Source organism: Epinephelus moara, chromosome 22, assembly GCF_006386435.1.
Source record: "Epinephelus moara isolate mb chromosome 22, YSFRI_EMoa_1.0, whole genome shotgun sequence".
In the NCBI taxonomy this organism is placed as follows: Eukaryota; Metazoa; Chordata; class Actinopteri; order Perciformes; family Serranidae; genus Epinephelus; species Epinephelus moara.
The window spans coordinates 16,379,140-16,398,123 of NC_065527.1; the positions used below are offsets into that span (position 1 = coordinate 16,379,140).

Consider the following 18,984-nt stretch of genomic DNA (forward strand, 5'->3'; position numbering starts at 1 on the left):
GTCATGGGAGTTAGGACACAGAGTACGATGGGAGCGCATCCTGGTGTTCCATATCAAGAATGGAGGCGAAGCTGAAGCACTTTGATTAAATAAATCCATTTATTAAAGAGAAAACAAGGGTTGAAAATGTGTTGCTTAAACAAACACACACACTGAACCAGCTGCAGATGGTTGCCTGGGAAAAGCAGTGCATGTTGGGACAGCTGGCATATGTATCAAGCAAAGCCTGTTCACAATGAGGAAAAAAAAATGCCTCAAAGTAAATATGCTCAAAAATATCCACACACTCTATCACTCACACACACACACACACACACACATGTAGAAATCTTTCTAAGCCTCTGGTCAGCTGCCATTTCCTCCGTTTCTGTTAGTCTGTTGTTCTGAGATTTGGGTTTTGAACTCTTGACTCAACTGTCATTTGGTTTCTAAGGTAACGTTCAGACTGCAGGAAAATCAGATTTGTTTCTTGAGTAAGATCTTCCAGAGAGACTGTTTGTTCTTCTATCTGCAAGTGATCAGATCTGTGTGTCAAGACATCATAAACCTAGATGAATGGACTGCTGTGGACATGACGCAGACATCAGTATCTATCGCCATGCTGGTGACATGGCTTTCCATATCGGCATTAGAAATGGAGGTCCATCATTTCCCCCTTGGGAAGGCTGATGGTGGAGGCTGCTGAACACGGTGATGGTCTGTGCTACAGTCATGGCAGACTTGACTGTGCAGCCAGAAGTGTGGTGCCATCCACTAAGTATACGCCAGGGTATTTTTGGCCAACAAGGACCAAGTCTTGTCCATCAAGACACTAACTTAAGAAATCAAATTTTAGTAGCCAGTGAAGCTTGACAGAGATGCATGCAGGGTTTTCCCTGTTTTTTTTCGAGACCAAGGTGGCAAAGGCCTGTGGCGGGGGGCATCTTGACAGCTGTACTTTTAGATACGGTCCCCCCTCAATAAAATACGAAAGGAGGCCCCCACATGCTTGAGTTATACACTGCTGACTTGTATAATCAGAACAGACATGTCCTGTGATTAGCAGTCTTCTATGATTATATTTACCCTTTACAGCAGGCACATTCTGACAGCTGAGAATATTACTGTCAGGTATTGTCCCCCCTCTATTAAATATGAAAGGAGGCTGAAAATCACAGGACATGTCTGTCCTGATGATACAGGTCAGCGGTTCTAAAATGTGTGTTTCTCTTTTTTAATACAAATTCTACATCTCGGAGGCGACGTCATTCCACATACGGGCTTCCTTCGCCTTTCAAATGGGGCAGAGCTCCATGGGAAACAGTAGCAGAGATACAACCCGAGGGGGAACCGGGATCTGACACAACACCGGAGGGAAAAGCAGGTCCGTGGAGCTGTGCGCAGGACGGAAAAACAAGTGCGTCGCACCGAATGCGTGGCGCTACGGCGTCACTTTGGGTTGTGAGCGCACATGACGTGCATCTACATTGAAAGCAATGGGTTTGTGCGCGAAAAATACGCTACATCCAAGGTGGCGGCCAAAATCACCCAGGCAGCCAGCCTTTGTCTTAGATAGGCAGGGAAAACCCTGGCATGGTTTGGATCGGATTTGCAAAAATCGCTTTTTATGTGGCTATTTTTCTGGCCGGACTTTCTAAAATCAAACCGGACATGTCAAAAAATGGATTTGGGCCGGCAGTTTGAACAAGGGCAAATGTTCAGGTGCAGTGTGCTGTGGTCCAGTCACCAGCACCAAAGCATCACGCTATAAGCAGCAAGTATTCTTGGAAAGCAGGTGCAGACGTGTCTGCTTTACGTGTTGCAAATAGGGCTGTACTGACGAGTTTGAGTCTCAAAGCTTGATTCAAATACTACACACTGTTTTGTTGTTCCATCTCTATTCATTTTATTTAAACCCGGTATTTCAACACAGTTGCAGACAGATTGAGACTTACCCGCGGGGGCTACGCAACAGGAGTCCACAGTGGAAATTAGACTTATAGTGCTACACACAGGAGGTCCCACTGGGAATGAGACCTACTGGAACAGGCCCAAAGACTGGGCTTGCTGCGATGGATCAACCTCCAGTGAGTAGGTTAGGTAGCCGTGTTGGTGATGATTATGTAAAACAGTGGTGATAGTATCTGCTGTCCCCTATGGCTAGTTAGCCCCCATGCTAAAAACAAGCCAGGTTATGCTAGCAGCAGATCCACTTGCAGCAGGCTTTCCGGACCCTGACAGGGCGGTCTAGCAGCAATCTAACAGTGCCATAAGTAAATTTATTCATTAGGAAAGCAGCTTTATTAAAAAAGATTAACTCATCTTCTCTGGTCAATCGCTTAATTCATATTGAGAACTCTTTTTGGGGTGACAGACGTCTTAATACACTGTATGATGCCAGACATTCGGTACAGCCTTAGTTGCAATAGTAGCTAGCTCAGTGGCTCTCTCTATTTTTAACAACCTAACTGACAACCAGAGCCAGGCCACAGCAGCAGAAATAAACTGTCCACCACACCATCCTCAGTGATGAGACACGGCATGCAAAGAAAAACACACGTTAAAAAATACACACACACACACACACACACTCACTCACTCACTCACTCACTCCTCTTTACACAAAACACCTTGATCCAAATGAAAGCGATAGCAGGTGGGCCACCATTCCCACTGTGGTACACAGATAGACACACACACTCTGACTCTGACACACAAACAGAATACCTGGTGTGCAATCTGATTCGTCGGAACCTGAAGGCACAGAAACATTTACATGGAGCTTTTAAGTAATTAAACTCCACAACAACAGCCTATGAAACTACAAACACACACTCCAAGGAGCTCACACACACCTCACACACATCTCTGCTGCTGGGTTTGTGTTGATGTGGTAAGTGGACCTGACACCCAGAATGTCCCACTCACAGCTGGGTTTAAGTCATGCTGTGTGTCGGAGAGAGTTGGTACATACGTTGTGACTGGGAGACCATTTTGGTGCGGCTGCGTCCTCGTGAGTCCACCTGACTGGACACGCTGCTGGCAGTGGACAAGGGCTGCTTGGTACGTACACGGCCTGTATGTTTGTAGAGGAAAAAACACTATAAAAAATAAATCAACAACAACAAAAAACATTTCTGTACTTCTAATGCTCCTACACATCTAGTCACAAACTGTTTGCAGCTGAATGAAGCCCAGAACCTAATAAGCACTACAGCTGACAAAAAGCCACTAATGCTGGCAGCCACTGAATTAACGCCAGGTCCTAAACTAAACACTCAGGTTCAGCCGGGCGGGCATGGAGGTACATACACCAGGGATGCTTCAGTGGATTAAGGATCAGTGTCTGTAAGGACATAAAATCTAAACTGGTCATGACCATTGACTGTTTCAGGAAGAGGACATAACCTCCAGGGCCCGTATTCACAAAGATTCTCAGAGTCCTCTCAGAGAGTTCCTAAATTAGCCTAAAAATTCCTAGCAAGGAATCTTAGCTTAAGAGTGATTCAGGAAGTTTCTGAGAGCAACTCTGAGCAAGGAGGGCACAGAAACTTTTATCTTAGTGAGGAGGTGTGGTTGACCCTGTTGCTAGGTATGACGCAGACTTCTAAAAGCTGTGATTGGTTGTTACAAAAAGAAAAACAAATGCGCTCCTAGTAATGAATGGACAGTGAAATGAACCAATCATAGAACTTAGACTGTAGGCTATTAACAAATGTGTAATCGTGAAAATAATTTTATGTCATGATGATGAAACTCAAAATTAAATTCATTGTTACACAGCTTCAAAATGTTTGAAAGTACCTCATTCACATGCCGATTATTATATTGATTTGCTTATTGTTATGTTTACTCGCCATGCTGGAAATTTTACTACTTAATCTATTTGATATTAATGGTGGACGCAGACTCAGCTGTCAGCAATCACTGTGATTGCTGGCCTTCTTGTAAAAAGCGGTTTGATTTGGCAGAATGACCAAAACAACGAACGAAATGGAGAAAAAAAGAACGAGAAAGCCGAACTGGACAGAAGAGCAGTGCCTGCTGTTGGCACAGAGGAGAACAAAGGAGTTTTAAGAGGGAAATTCGGTCCCGGGATCACGGCACAAGGGAAGAGGCAGACTTGGGAGCGCATTGCCCGACAAATCAATGCGTCGTTCCGTCTCCTTTTACGCACAAGCGATGAGTATGAGAAGCGCTGGTACGTGCTGCAATCCAAAGCGGGTGTTATTGCGTTACTACGCTGGATGGGAAAAGTAAGCTCATCCCTGATGAGGTCAACCACAAACATTCTCCCTGCACGATCAAGCCGGTAGCGTCTTATTAAAGGGCCAGTGTGTAAACTGGGTTGAAAACTGTTGAAAACAGCGACATCAGTGGTCAAATTCTAGATTGCAGGGCTCACTCGTAGGGACAAAAAGCCTTGCGCAGACATGAGTTTTTCAGGAGTAAGTCTATCTAGCGACGAGGTGAATGTTTATTTAGAAATCTAAACCATGTTACGATATTGTAATGAATCCCTCCTGAATGCAGGAGACCAGAGTACCGTTCGGGAAAAAAGCCAGTTTATTTGAGCACTCCAAAAACTCCGGTAACACTCCAGGAGGTAAAAGACTCCGTCCCAAACTCTGACTCTTCTAGCATAACAGACACACTCCATACACACATTCTCGTTTACAATACCAAGCGGGCACCCCCTCCCCCCTCTGCTCCACCAATCTCCAGCCTGCACACTGACTGACAGTGTAGCCTGTAAACAGAGCTCAGCTGTTTATTTAGCCTAGCAATATCTCCGGACTATAGTAGCTGCAATGGACGACTTTGAACGCGATTTTGAAGAGTTTCTTGTAGCGGACACAGACCCAGAGCCATACCTGTTTGAGCCGGAGCATACAGATGAGGAACTCCATGTGTTTGATGCTGAGCGGGCGAGAAGAGAGGCTGAATGCACAGAATGGGATTCGGTGCTACTGCTACCATCGTTGGGGAGATATATCATCAGGAGGAAAAGCGCCGCAGAGAGTGCATCACAAGGAGTGAAGTTGCGTCTTCTTTTCCTCGCAGATGACGGTTCGGGTTCATTCTCTCCTGTTGCGTGGTAAGTGTGGTCCATTCGCAAACTTTATAACTAAAAAAACTTTTCACTACTCTCTATCGACGAACTACTAACACTCTCTGCTGTTTCCTCCTCCTTCTTCCTTCCTTTCGCTGTCTTCTTGGTTTATTTATACACTCAAAACGCGTTCTCTGGCTGGCTGGATTGTCCGCTCGGGCTGCCTTACATACATGGCGGCGCAAGATGGCGACCTCTCTAAAGCAAGGCCCTTGCTATATATATATAAGCATAATTATAAGGCTACGAAAACCAAACGAATTTTATTTTATGGCGATTATACACTTATATAAAACATATTAATGGGTAGAATATTCAGATTCAGATTTGACAATAAACCATGCGGTAGAATATTCAGATTCAGATTTGACAATAAACCATGCCAAATATTACACACTGGCCCTTTAAATCACTGTCGTTCAATATACGGAGAATATCTCTCCTTCCTCTTTGTCTTTCCGCCATCTTCTCTGTTTAAGACACTCTTAGGCTTCTTAAAAGTCCTCCTCCCTCCTCTTAACAGTTTTTCACCTTAGGAGCTCTCTTTAGGCCTAAGATGCTTTGTGAATAACTTTTATCTTACCAAGGGAAAATTCTAAGAAAAATCTTAGAATTCCAGGAATTCTAAGATTTTTCTTAGAACGACGTCACTAAGAGCTACTTTTAGTCTTAGGATTCTTTGTGAATACGGGTCCAGGTCTGGAAAGTCAAGCCAATGTGGAAGTACCTTATACGAGCATTCTTAATTGTGTCCAGCAGGGGGCGACTTCACATGTTGCAAAAAGAAGAACGATAGTATAGCCTACTGCAGTGTCCCTTCAACACAGTGCTGATTGCTTAGTCCACTAGCGATTGTATCATTCAAGATAGATGAACACAAAAGTCGGAGAGGGCAGAGGGGAGGGCCGTGGGCAGCAGAACACAACAGGTCTTAAAATATTTATTATGAATCTGAACTTTGAGCTCATACAATCACTGAATCTTGTGTGGCCAATGTAGCTATCCCGCCTCCTCACCCACATGCGGGCACCTGACACACACACACACACACACACACACACACACACACACACACACACACACACACACACACACACGTAGTGAGGCCAACTTGGCAACTTTCTCCCTTGACTTAACGACTTTTCAGATCCTTTTAGTCACTTGCTGCTCCAAGTGAACTCAGTCACCGGCTCACCTGGCAGCAACGCGGCATCTCTCACCATGTGCACACAGGCAGGAGTGAGTCACTATGGTTTGCTTGCAACTTTCTTGAGAGCCACTCATCCACACTACTTCACACTCAAAACTGAGCTTCCATGAGTGCGTGAACAAGAGTTATATCACCGATGCTTTAAATGTTTTAGTTTGCTACAACTAAACGTCTCTGGTCTCTCCTTCCTCATCTGTTGTTGAATGTACCATAGCTAGCTGAAGGCCCGCCCCTCCTGCTATACAAAGTACTGGTCACCTGTTTATTCAAAGTTTATTAATATGACGTGTGTCTGATTTCAACACTATACGTCCTTGGGTCCGCAGCAATACACCCGCCAGCTGTGAAGTATATCTGATGAATGTCTCCCAGATATGCTTAGGACACAAGTACAGAGATTCCTCACTTTATAGTTAGAAGTAAATGAGGGAGTGACCTGGCCTCTTACTTGATTTATGACCCCACTAAACATCTTCCTAGAGAGTTTATTGTCTCAGTCGCTATTTTAAAGTCTTCTTCAATACAGTATGATATATATTTTGTAAAATATGGCCTTATTTAGCATAAAATAGATGATGAAGTAGGGCATGGCTGTGTTCTGATTGACAAGTTGTTAATATAGCGACCTATGGCAATGTGTATCTTCCCTAGCTCCACCCTCTCATCCATATATCTTCTGACTCCAAACAATGACAGAAATTTTTTTTTTATGACAGCCATGATGCCAAACTCAAGGCTTTAAAACAGGAGTCAAAACAATGGGTGATGTTATGGTGGTTACGTCTACTTCTTTTGTACAGTCTATGGTCATGACCCAGCTAGTTATTTATCTGTAAGTACTGATTGATTTGATGAAATTATCTTGTGAGTAATTAGAATATTACTGCAACCCACTTCATTCATACCATTCATTTTGGCCCCTGCAGTGCATCAGTTGATACAACTGCAATTTCTGTTTACGTTAAGCCATTCTTCTATTGAAATACTTGTTCATGAGCACTATTAATGTTGGACCTGTGATGGCATGAGTTATAAACATTTGTACTGGTTTAAATTGAGGATTCCACAGCACATGAATTTCAGCATCTTGTGATTCCTCTGCAGACGACAACAAATTTAAACTCAAAGTATAAATTTTGTCACCGACTAGAACATCCCTAAAACATGCCCACACACACATCCACCTAACCACAATCTTACCATTGTCTGACCTGGTCCCTACAGACAGACAAAGAAGGAGCAGGTTGTAAAAAGCACATTCATCTGATACGTGTATAATAGCACTTCCACAACACATCCTAAGTATCCTAATAAAGCCTCAATAACAGTTTAATGCTGGTGTTGACTGTTAGACCGTTTCTGTATTAAAACAGGATTAAGCTGTGGTAAAGCAGAAGATGATCTTAGATGTGTCATTAATTTGACTCATGATGTGATGAGTAGGATGGTGATACGAATGAGGGTTGAATGTGAGCCTGCCAGCAGGGGGCGCTGTGGCCACACACTGCAACAAAAAAGGAGCTGATGTGGAGTGATGGACTGGGATGAAGTGGGGAAAGGGAAAAGACGAGAAAGAAAAAAGAAAAGCATGAGCAGGTTGTCGCTGGTGAAGCAGAGTGAGATGATCTTACCATCCGTTTTATCAGAGGCATCATCTTTAGTGGCAGAGAGAGGGAGCGAGAGAGAGAGAGAGAGAGAGAAAGGGTGGAAGAAAGAAAAGGGAAGAAACAAAGGGAAACGAAAAGGATTGATACAGATGATTATTTAAAGTAAGAGACACAAAAGGAAAAGGAGCCCGAGAAAGGGAAAATGAACAGAACGTGAAACATAAAATAATGTAAAAGAATACAGAATGTGAGACAGCAAAGAAAGAGACAAGAGAGGAGAGGAGCACAGTCTGTATTAGTTACAGAACATCTGTTCAGAACTGAGAGGCATGCAGATGTGGTCGACATCGACACAGAGAGAGACAAACACACAAAGGACGATATTCATCTACAGAGCATGCACACAGAGAATATCCATACCAACACATATACAGGATACATTAACAGGCAATGAGGAGACAGTAGGAGAGGAGAGTACAGGAGCGGAGAGGAGAAAGACCAGTCCAAGCACTTAAGTGTGTGAGTCCATCCTTTTGCACTGTTCTTCAGATACTGAGAACTTTTAAAGAGAATGACTTTTATTTCTAAGAAGCTCCTGAGCTGATCTGTAACAACTCTTCAGGTGGGGTTTGCCTGACATCCTGCTGATCACATGCTGACCTATGTCTGCGCTGTCTGATTAGTCATCTAGCTTGACTGACAGGGCCCTTACCCAGTGAAGAGTAGGAGCCTGGGGGCAGACGCCCTGCTCCCCTGGTCTGTCCGACGTGCCGCTGCTTAGCAACTGCTGCTGCGTTTACATCCACGTCGCTACGGGAACGCTGCAGGGAGGCCGACGGCACCCTACCCTTTGAACCCGCAGGGACTGATAGGACAGGAGGAGGAGGAGGAGGAGGAGGAGGAGGAGGAGGAGGAGTGTGTTGGACAAGGGATGGGAGGTGATGAGGGGATATATACATCACAAAAACATGCAGGCACCACACTACCAAATACTGATACAGAAATACACAAACAGCCAGACACATATACGCATGTGTGTGCGTACATGTGTGTAGTAACATAAAAACAACGTAACAGGGTGTGGCTGTACGGACACAGGCAGATGTAAATGAGAATGATGGGAAAATGGCTCTGTAGGAGCTGATGTTTGTCATAGTGTGTGTGTGTTTTCACAGGAGCCAGTGAGCATGAGATTATGTGTTTGGGAGCGCTTGTTCGTGTATCTGCTGCTGTGTGTTTGAGAGGCAGTGTGTGTTTGACTCACCTCGCCCTGGAGCTGCTGACCATTTAGAAGTCAGAGGCCGACTGACAAGAGGAGAAAGAAACGTAGGTCAGTCCAAAACAAATCAGCACACATGCATATAAATCACAATGCTAATGTAGTGCTGAGTAATGGACCCAAAAAAATAAATAAATAAATAAATACATTCTTTTTGACAAATCTAAAATGCCCCGGTCAGCCTAAGGAAATAATGCCCTTACTGGGGATTCTGTCTCTCTAAAGACGAGTGGGAAATCCACTTTCATTCATCAGATTTTTTTTTACTGGTACGTACAGCAGAAGAGCTGATAATTTGAGAGATTAGAGGAGGAAAAGGAGAGTAAACTTGATCCATGTACAGGAAGGCTGTCTGACATGGGTGTGTAGGTCCACAGATGGTGTCTTAAAATAACTTTTTTCAAAATGGTTTCTTCCAAAATAACATCAATCTTCCTTTTCAAGACCCAAAGGCAGTCTGAACGTGAACCTAGAGGCCTAAAGAGAACTATGGATGGTCAGAACTGAGCGTTGATTACTTGAGGCTCTCTTGAGAGGAGGACGAGGAGCGGTCACTCTGGGGAAGTGATGCCACGCTGCCAGAGCTCTTCAGGCAGGACTGAAGGGTCCTCTGGTACGATGGCTCTAAGGAGTTGTAGAGGGCGTCGGTCTCCGCTGGAAAGTGGTTCCTCAGACCCCAGTAGGCCCTGAGAGAGGCAGCAGGGAAGAAGGAAACAGACAGAGGTGGACAGAGAAGCAGAGGGGGAGAGATGAAGAGACAAAGGGGAAAGTAAAAGGGAGGGAAAAAGGAGGGAGGTGGAAAGATGATGATGACAGAGGAGGCAAAAGAGAGGAATCGAGGGATTCAGGCAGGAAAACGAGGGCGGTGAGATATTTCACACTACTTGTCTTTCAGATAATTAAATTTTCAGAAATGTCTGTCTTACTTGCGGGCCTCCACTCTGGCCTCTGAGTCTGCATCTCGAATTCCCTTCTTGATGCTCTCAACCAGAACTGCTGTGTGCCTGTAAAGAGAGATACGAAGGCACAAGAGGTGCATTAGGTGTGAACAAGTAGAAAAGCAGGTATATACACCTCCTCTTCCTTTGTAAATCCTGCAAAGTCATGTTTTTGCAGTTCTGAGACAGCAGTGTTGAGCACATCTTTGCTCTGAACCATGTTGGAATCAATCCTCACCTCTCTAGAGAGTGGGTTTGCCATTCCTGTAGCAGAAGGTCCAGGAAATCATAACAGCGCCTGGAGACGACACATTTTTTAAAATCATTCTCGTGTCACAAAACACATTACTTAACAGCATCATCATGAGCATTTTATGATCTTATAGCTGGTAATTACTGGAGCTCATTACCGAACTGGGCTTTTTATCACTTACACCAGGGCCGTTGTTAATCTCACCTTCTAACAGCCACTGACTTGGATGTACAGTTGCTGGTTATCAGGGGGATGAGCCTGGGGACGTGGGTGTGCTGCAGAGAAGAGAGAAAGCAGAGCGTGAAAGATATGAAATAATCCAGTAATCACACTACAGCAGTGGCACTTACACTGACCAAAAAGAACCTCAACCAGACTGTTGAAGTGCGTTTGCAAAACTCACCCGTATGATGATGCGGATAGCCGACACACCGGAGGTGGCCATGACTTTGGCACAATTGGGAATAAGGTTGAACAGGACGGGAACGATAGCTTCAGCTCCATGGTCAAATTTATTCCCCAGCACTGATGAAAGGTAGCTACAAGAATACACAGACAAAAAGCACAATCAAACTGGGGTAAAGGTCATAATAAAGGTTGGGTACAATCTCATTAAGTGCATCATAAAGATGATGATATGCATCTATGGTTTCACTTTGCATCAATTATATTGGATCGTTGATTATCTTATCAATATATATATAACAATCCAGATCAATGTATTGTTACACCCCTTTTGTCCATGCCATGAGCAGTTCTTCATTTTGCCAATATACCCACACTGCACTGCACAATGAGTTTCATTTGGCAGTTGTCAAAAATGCCATTGTGCAGCTCTACACCTGTCAGTGATGACACAAAATGACAGAAGTTTCAGACCATTCTTCCATTTGAATTAAACTACTGAGGGTCTGTTATATTAAACAAGTGAATGACTTCAGACACAGCCAAGGATTGTACCAATTTTGGAACTCATTGGCTGTTATTGTCCGACCATGACAAGTGTACTGTCAAAGGCCAATATTTTGGGACTTCCGGTGTAGCCACTGGACATCCAGGCCAAAGCCTATTCTTCTGTGTGCCAATCATTTCTATGCTAATCTCTATAAACATATTAGTGCAGAAAGTAATATTAGGCTAATTCATCTTCTGATGAAAGCAGATGGGTCCTGAGACTGCGTTTCGCCTCTTATGGACTGTTTACCTGCCGCGTGAACATAATTGATCAATACTACTCCAACCAAATCAGAATGCTTCTGATATCTACAGATGATGTGCATGTGCAGGTATCCATTTAAAGAGCTTAGGATTGTACAGGTTCTCATGATTTTGTTTCCTCTCACTGCACATCATGCTATCAGCAGTGAAATTCCAAAACCAACACTCACGCCACAGTGATGCAAGCTTCTCGGACTACTTGTGAGCGCAGGTCTTTAGCTGACAGTTTGAAGGCTCCATCCAGTAGCCGTAGGTGCTGATAGAAACAGTCGTAGCTGGCTGCGCCCGCCACCAGCAGTGAGCGGATTTTCTTCATCTTGATTAACAACATCAACAACAAAAAATTAAAACAGACACCAACAACGATCACAGAAAGCAGCGTCTAAAAAGGTAATTTCATTAATTTAACTGAAGAAGGAAATAGGTGAAAATACTGACAGCATTCGCTCTCTGGTCCCAGTCATGTTTGTCATCTGAGCAGATCTCACGGATCTTATTCAGGTTGTCTTCAAGATCCCTTGTTGAGTAAATCTATGTAGAGACACAGTGGAGGAAAACAGGAGGGAGGGAGGGAGCAGAGCAAATATGTGAGGGACAGATAAGTCTCAGACAGTCTGGCCTTTATGGCCTGTCTAATTTGGTTTTTAAATGGGATGAGTGTGTGCGACTGTCTGCATTTATGCTCCTGTGTATGGTGTACCTGGACAGTAGGGACATCTGTGAAGGCTTTAATGAAGTCCTCTTCATCTACTGCGCCAGCACTTTCCTTAGATACTAGAAAATCAAAGCATAGTCAATTAATTGTGTGTGTGCACTTATATGACAGCATGTCAGCCTTCAGTATTTAAGCATTTCTGTGTTGGTTGGTTTTGTGATACTGGTTTAACTCACAAAGACACAAGCACACATCCAATTACACACCCACACCCACACACTTAAGTCAGTGGTAGCAGCCTGTGTTTCTAATGGACTTCCTGGCAGTAATGGGCATGTCAATCATATTTCTCTGGGGGCTGGAAGCTCTATGGGCCACACCTCCTACAACTCCTTACTCGGGAAGCAGAGAGGAGAGGGAGAGACAAGACAAAGAAAGAAAAAAAAAAGAAAGAAAGCGAGCGAGGAGAAGCTGAGAGCGATTCACAAGGATAAGGACATTACATTATTAAGTGATGCAGGTTAAAGAGAAGATGTCCACTGGAGGAGGGGCCGAAGGGAAGGTGTAAACACGGTGGAGGAGAGTCAGGTATAAATAGAGAAAAAGGCAGTAGAAATGTTGTCTCCAGGGTTGGCTTTAATATCAGGCTGTTGCACAAAGACACTTTATGTCAAAACTCTACATGTACATGGCCCTTAGAGAGCTGAGGAACATCGATGTAGCCAGCTTACTGTCTGTCGACACTATCCTTACTATTCTCAGGGAGTAACATGACAGCAGCCTGGGCATAAGACTCACCTAACAGCACTTAATCGCCATTTTCAATTACTTTTTATTGACAGCTTTATGAAATGGAAATGTTCATGGCATGTTATCAAGGTGCGCAGATATAGCTTATATATATATATATATAATATATATATATTATGTTGACGACTGATGCTTCCACAATTGTGAGAACTACACTAGACATGAGCAACAAGTATTAATAAGACTGAATAAAATGTATTCAACTTGAAAGTGTAAGCAATTTTGCTACTTGTATAAACAGACATGCCCTGGTATTTGATCTTTTCAGATATCACTGAGGACTTTTTTAAGCTCTGGATGTCTGGATGCCAGTAAAATTGGCAAAATTAAAATATCTGTCTTCTGTCTAAATCTTGCAGTCGGGTGTTGCCAGAGTGTGTGGGCGTACTATCATCTAAATGCTAATAAAGAAGAACCGGCCTCCCCTCGCTGCCATCATGGAAACTGGCCTCATTTAGCAAAATAAATAAATAAATGCAAAACAAAAAGACAGAAAATATTTGCAGCTGCAAGCCCTTGGAAACAGGTGCTTTAATATCACAAATCTGTGGCATAAGTCAAGTGAGGTGCATTTCTTTTCATCACACAGGTCAAGGTATTAGACCCTCTGGAAATCCGTGAGGGAAAAATACTCAGCACGCCCTTGACTTTCGCCTCCAACAGCAGCTCTACGATCAATAAGACTGTAACGATCCAAGTGACAAGAGATCATATGCTTGTGTTTCCAACCAACAGAGCAATGTACCCGGACTCAGACAGCCTGCTGGCTTGTAAAACACTTAAACACAAGTGTATGAGTGCATATATGTGACAGTGCTGACAGATACATCAGCAGCAAGCAGGAAATTGACTGCGTGGTCGTGGGAACAAAGCTTTCTTCAAACAGAGAAGAAGAGACGGGGGAAAAAAAATCAATAAACGCAAAGACGACGCAAATCTAACAGTCCAGCCATCTACAGCAGGAAGAAGACTCGACAGAGAAGAGGAGGTTCTCTCAACTGGAAGGATGATATAAACTGTTCCTGCAAGCCTGAGTCGAACACAGACAAGAGGCTGATAAGGACATGAGAGTGTATCAGATTTCTGAGGAGACACAGAGGGAGTGCTTCATTGTGTCCTCTTACTCAAGTCCTTTGCTTCTTCTAACATCCCCAACAGTCTATTCCTATTCTGTGGCCATCAGTAATATATTTATTATTAATACTAGTATTTATTTTAAAGGGACAAGTACAGAGAAAGATTGACAGTTGCAAAAGCAGTGCCCAATGTATTATAAACATGTATACACTGATCAGCCAAAACATTAAAACCACTGACAGGTGAAGTGTGTAACATTGATCATCTTGTTACAATGCAATGTTCTGGTGGGAGACCTATGACCATGGCATTCGTGTGGATGCCACTTGACGCCCTCCACCCACCCAAACACCGCTGTGGGCTAAGTAATCCCCCCTCATGGCAATGGTACTCCCTGATGGCAGTGGCCCCCCAGCAGAAAAATGAGCCATGCCACACCACAAAAACTGCTCAGGAATGGCCTGAGGAACATGACAAAAAGCTAAAGGCATCGACCTGGCCTCTTAATCTCCCACACCCCAATCTGATTGAGCATCTTGGGAAGTGCTGGTACCCCACCTCACAGCTGACCGGTCTCAAATGATCTGAGGCTCAAGACATATTCCAGAGGTCATGTGTCCATGCCTTGACATGTCTGATCCAGGGAGGCCCCACCGTGGATTAGGGGTACCTCTAAGGTACCAGCACGTCCCATGGATGCTCGATCAGATTTGTATCTGGGGAATTTGGAGGCCAGGTTGACCTCTTGAGCTCTTTGTCACGTTCCTTGGGTCATTCTTGAGCAGTATTTGTGGTGTGGCATGGTGCATTTTTCTGCTGGAGGGGCCACTACCATCAGGGAGTACCATTGCTGTGAGGGGGACTTACTTAGCCCACAGCGGTGTTTGGATTGGTGGAGCGCTCCAAGTAGCATCCACATGAATGCCATGATCAAAGGTCTCCCAGCAGAACATTGCACTGTAACAAGATAATCAATGTTACACACTTCACCCAGCACTGGTTTTGATGTTTTGGCTGACTGATGTATATATAGCTGAAGCCTATTTCCAACACCAGTCCCTTGATGGGCATTGATAGTTCAAGAAATCATTTAAAAACAAATTCAAAATTACTATCAGAGATACAGGAGTATCATTTTTACAGGAGGCTGCACCCACATCATGGAAAAATGTGTAAAATGTGCAAATGCATTCAGGCAAAAAGATGAACCAGCAGGGACCGGACACCTGGGTTGGGGGTCAGTTCACACTTAAATATCACACAATTTCAAACTGCACAGTAAGAACAAATGTCCTTTCCCAATATTTTTGTAACAAAACTAACTGTCGAATGTGCCTGCCTGAATTGACAATTCTGTCGGTCACAACCTCATAGTGACATCAAACTAGGGGCCAGCTCAAATCTTGTTCACGTTGTTATAGAAAAAACACTAACAAAATATTAAATCCCGTGGTTGTGGTCCAGCTTTGTGTTTGGAATTATGCAATTCGAGCCTGAAAGTTTGCTTCCAATCATTTACGCTCTTGTCTGTACAAAAGAAAACCTTTCCTGTCATTTCCTCACAAAAAAGGATACTAGAAAGTTTGGATTTCTACTAGAACATGTTCACATGCTTTAATTGTCTAAAAAACCTTTATTTTTCTCATACTGCACTATAACACCTGAAGTCACCCTCTGTCTGAAATGCTCAGTTTAGCACCTGACTTTACGCCCAGTTTACTCTGATTGGTCAGTGCTTGCAGGTCTTCTCCCATTAAAGAACACAGATAAAAGCTTCTAAACAAAACCAGACATGATCCAGCAGGTGTAACAACAAAAGTAACAACACCAGCAACCAAGACAACATGTTTCCCTGATGTTAGCATGTAGCTCTATGTAGTAATGTTTACACTTGCAGTAGCATGGCTGGAGCAGATGACCGTTTAAGAAATTTGCCACAAGTGGATGTCATCTTGTAGCCAAAGCAGAAAAAATCTCTGGATACAGATTAATCAAAACAGTGTGAAGCCTAGGGTTTTTGCTCCCAGAGATTATTTCTACAAAGGTTTATATCATTATTTGAAAGTTAGACCACGTTTATATAAAATAGGGAAAATAAGGGAAAGCTTAATAGGTCCCCTTTAATGATGCTTTATGGTCCTGCACTCTTTGACAGGCAGTGGGATGTCATGTATTGTTGAATTCAAAAATCTCTAGATAGTGAAATCGTACCTTATAGACATGTCATGCACACTGGAGAACTGACTGTGACTTTCACATGGATAAAGGTTAGGTTTGCAAATCATAGTGTTACTGTTAGTTTTCACATGAACTCAGCTGTGTGTCTGCAATCACTGTGTGTGTAAATAAACATTAAGTTACATACCAAGCTTGCCACCAGTAGCGCTGGGCCTGCGTGCAGCGGAAGAATCCGCAGGCTTCTTGGGAACTTTTGGGACCTTGAAGGCAGCCTGGGTTGAGGAAGGACGATTCCCATCCACACTGTCGTCATCTTCAAAACTACGATCTGGAAGGAGAGGACAGAAAAGAGTGTTAACATCCACACTGTTGGCAAAGGAGAGTATGGTTCAAACTCTTTAAAGTCTCAGAAAATGTTAATGAGAAAGGGCCAGAGCACAGAGAGGAACTGATCTTACACAATATTGCAAATCATTATCATCAACCACAGACCTAAAAACCAGTGGTACAATTATTTTGTTTATTCACAACCTACATAAAAGACAATATAAATTTTAAGCAAATGCAGAATCACAACTGAAGATTCATCATTTCAGAGAAACATCAACATCTACTCTTAAATCACCTGTTTGAAATCTGGTTTCTCAAATATTAAATAAAAACATATTAATTATTCAAACCCTCAGGTCCCTCTGAAGCATTTCACAGCACCTTGGATTTTATTTCCCCTTTTATGTAAAACATAAAAAGCTGAAAGCTATTTGAAGACACTGAACGCTAGGAAGAAAAGTAAAGATAAGGAGCAAAGAACAGAGGAGGATGTTGTCCACAGAGAGCTTGGTCAGGAATCATTAAATCAATACTAATTACGAACACATTAAAGGTTAGAAGAAAAAGCCAAACCCACACGCATATATAGGATCACTTCAGAGAGCCCAAAAACACAGCCAATGATCAAGCTGTCCACCCATGCAACCAGTGACTGGCAGAAATCTCTGCAGCCCAAACCCCTCAATCTGCATGCTAGCAGAAATCAAGCTAGCCTGACAGCTAGCACTGAAACTTGAGACAACAACAGTGCAGTATTTTGAACGAGCATCTACCAGCTAAACACCCGAGAGAGACAATATGTGACAACACACATAACGCTACTGTGGAGATGAAACTGTTGGCATAGGAATGCAGTTGCGCTCCGGTCGCTCTGACAACCAGTCGATTATGAAATGCGCCAAAGCCACCACCCTACACCTTGAATCATACGTCAAACTTACACACACAGACAGTGTACATGCAAAATCAATTGACAGGTGTGTGTGTGTGTACATACGAGCCACATGTTCACAGTGGTTGCAGAGCCCATTGTGTAAATGTTAAACAGACATGTAAAGACGCAGACATATGCATCCTTTGCCGTGAAACAACATTTATCACACACAGGCATCGACAAACACACCCAGGTCCATCGCTGCACTCACAGTCACAGATCCGCTGGCAGATAAGTCGCCTCATGCTTCTGGGAGGGCGTGGTATTGGGGTCCCCCCTCTTCTCCAAACCGTACCCCAAGACACATACACACACCGTCACACACAATTCATAGTGGGGCTAAAGCTGCACAGACACACACACAACTCACACCGCTGTCCGAAAACCCCTCCACCCATACAAGTGCCGGCATTTTCTTTCACTCTTTCTCTATTTTCTATCCCTCCCTCCCTCCCCTCTCTCTCCCTCTCTCTCCTCCTTCCCTCAGCAGCCTCACAGCCAATCAGACGTCAGGTGACATCATAGTGTTGCAGCCAGTGCGGAGGCAGAACCATGAATGTGTGTGTGCGATGGCAGAGAAAGGGAGAGAGACACGCACACACACACAGACACCCCAGGAATATTAACAGGGCTTCTCGGTGTCCCTGCCAGACCAGCTAACCTAAACTCATTACCACTGACAACACACACACACACTCAAGACTCTTACACCCTCTCTCCCTCTAACACACACACTATTATCAACAGCCTCTTAACACACTTTTTATGCTGCTACATTTACCTGGGGGACAACAAACATTTATTCATTCACTCTCTCCCTCTTCACGTACACAAAGGAACAAAGGATGATGAAGCAATGATCTGAGGAGGTCGCCTGGGGAGGGTGAAGGGGGTGGGGGGTGGGGGAGACCACACCCCTCCATCTGAGGCCTTGACCCTGCTGCTCTCACACAGACAAACACAGTGCAGTCTGGGGAGTATGTGGAAAGCAACATGATTTTGGTTGTTGTGACTGAAACAAATGAAACAAAGACTATGAGGTTCAAGTGCTAATTTTAGCTTTTAGCTTTAATATGATGGTATCTGCATCCACATCATATGAGGAGTGGAGAAACTGTAGCCCCTTTAATAGTAATTAACTAACCACAGTAAATAGTAAATCCTTTACAGTCAGGTCATCAACCTATAGACATCAGCGGACCTGTCAGGCCTGCACCGCAGCCATCTTCAGTCCAGCCATTTGCAGTCAGTCTGACCCACAGCAAGTTTAAATGCATGCTCTGTTGGAATGAAGTCAGGTGACTGACTAGTCCAGCTGAATTGTCCTAAAATGTGTGTGCCATGGATAAAAAATTGCCAGTACTCAATACTTACTAAACTGTTCAACCAATACTGATGACACG

The 18,984-nt window shown here is 43.7% G+C and overlaps 1 protein-coding gene across 19 annotated transcripts in view; it reads right to left on the reverse strand.

The window, feature by feature from the left end:
• clasp2 (cytoplasmic linker associated protein 2) overlaps nucleotides 1-18,984 on the reverse strand; it is a 77,835-nt gene that overhangs the window by 24,851 nt on the left and 34,000 nt on the right. For 15 of the 19 annotated variants that reach the window (XM_050033821.1, XM_050033819.1, XM_050033818.1 and 12 more), the window contains 12 exons: nucleotides 16,505-16,645; nucleotides 12,298-12,371; nucleotides 12,036-12,128; nucleotides 11,768-11,913; nucleotides 10,783-10,918; nucleotides 10,584-10,654; nucleotides 10,365-10,424; nucleotides 10,115-10,192; nucleotides 9,707-9,874; nucleotides 9,174-9,214; nucleotides 8,622-8,774; nucleotides 2,954-3,055 (listed from right to left, as the gene is read on the reverse strand). In XM_050033821.1, the coding sequence (XP_049889778.1) occupies nucleotides 2,954-3,055; nucleotides 8,622-8,774; nucleotides 9,174-9,214; nucleotides 9,707-9,874; nucleotides 10,115-10,192; nucleotides 10,365-10,424; nucleotides 10,584-10,654; nucleotides 10,783-10,918; nucleotides 11,768-11,913; nucleotides 12,036-12,128; nucleotides 12,298-12,371; nucleotides 16,505-16,645 (1,263 nt within the window). Of the gene's footprint in view, nucleotides 1-2,953; nucleotides 3,056-7,502; nucleotides 7,521-7,933; nucleotides 7,958-8,621; nucleotides 8,775-9,173; nucleotides 9,215-9,706; nucleotides 9,875-10,114; nucleotides 10,193-10,364; nucleotides 10,425-10,583; nucleotides 10,655-10,782; nucleotides 10,919-11,767; nucleotides 11,914-12,035; nucleotides 12,129-12,297; nucleotides 12,372-16,504; nucleotides 16,646-17,792; nucleotides 17,951-18,984 lie in introns of those variants that run through there. The other 4 variants (XM_050033825.1, XM_050033822.1, XM_050033814.1 and 1 more) reach the window with 4 other exon arrangements.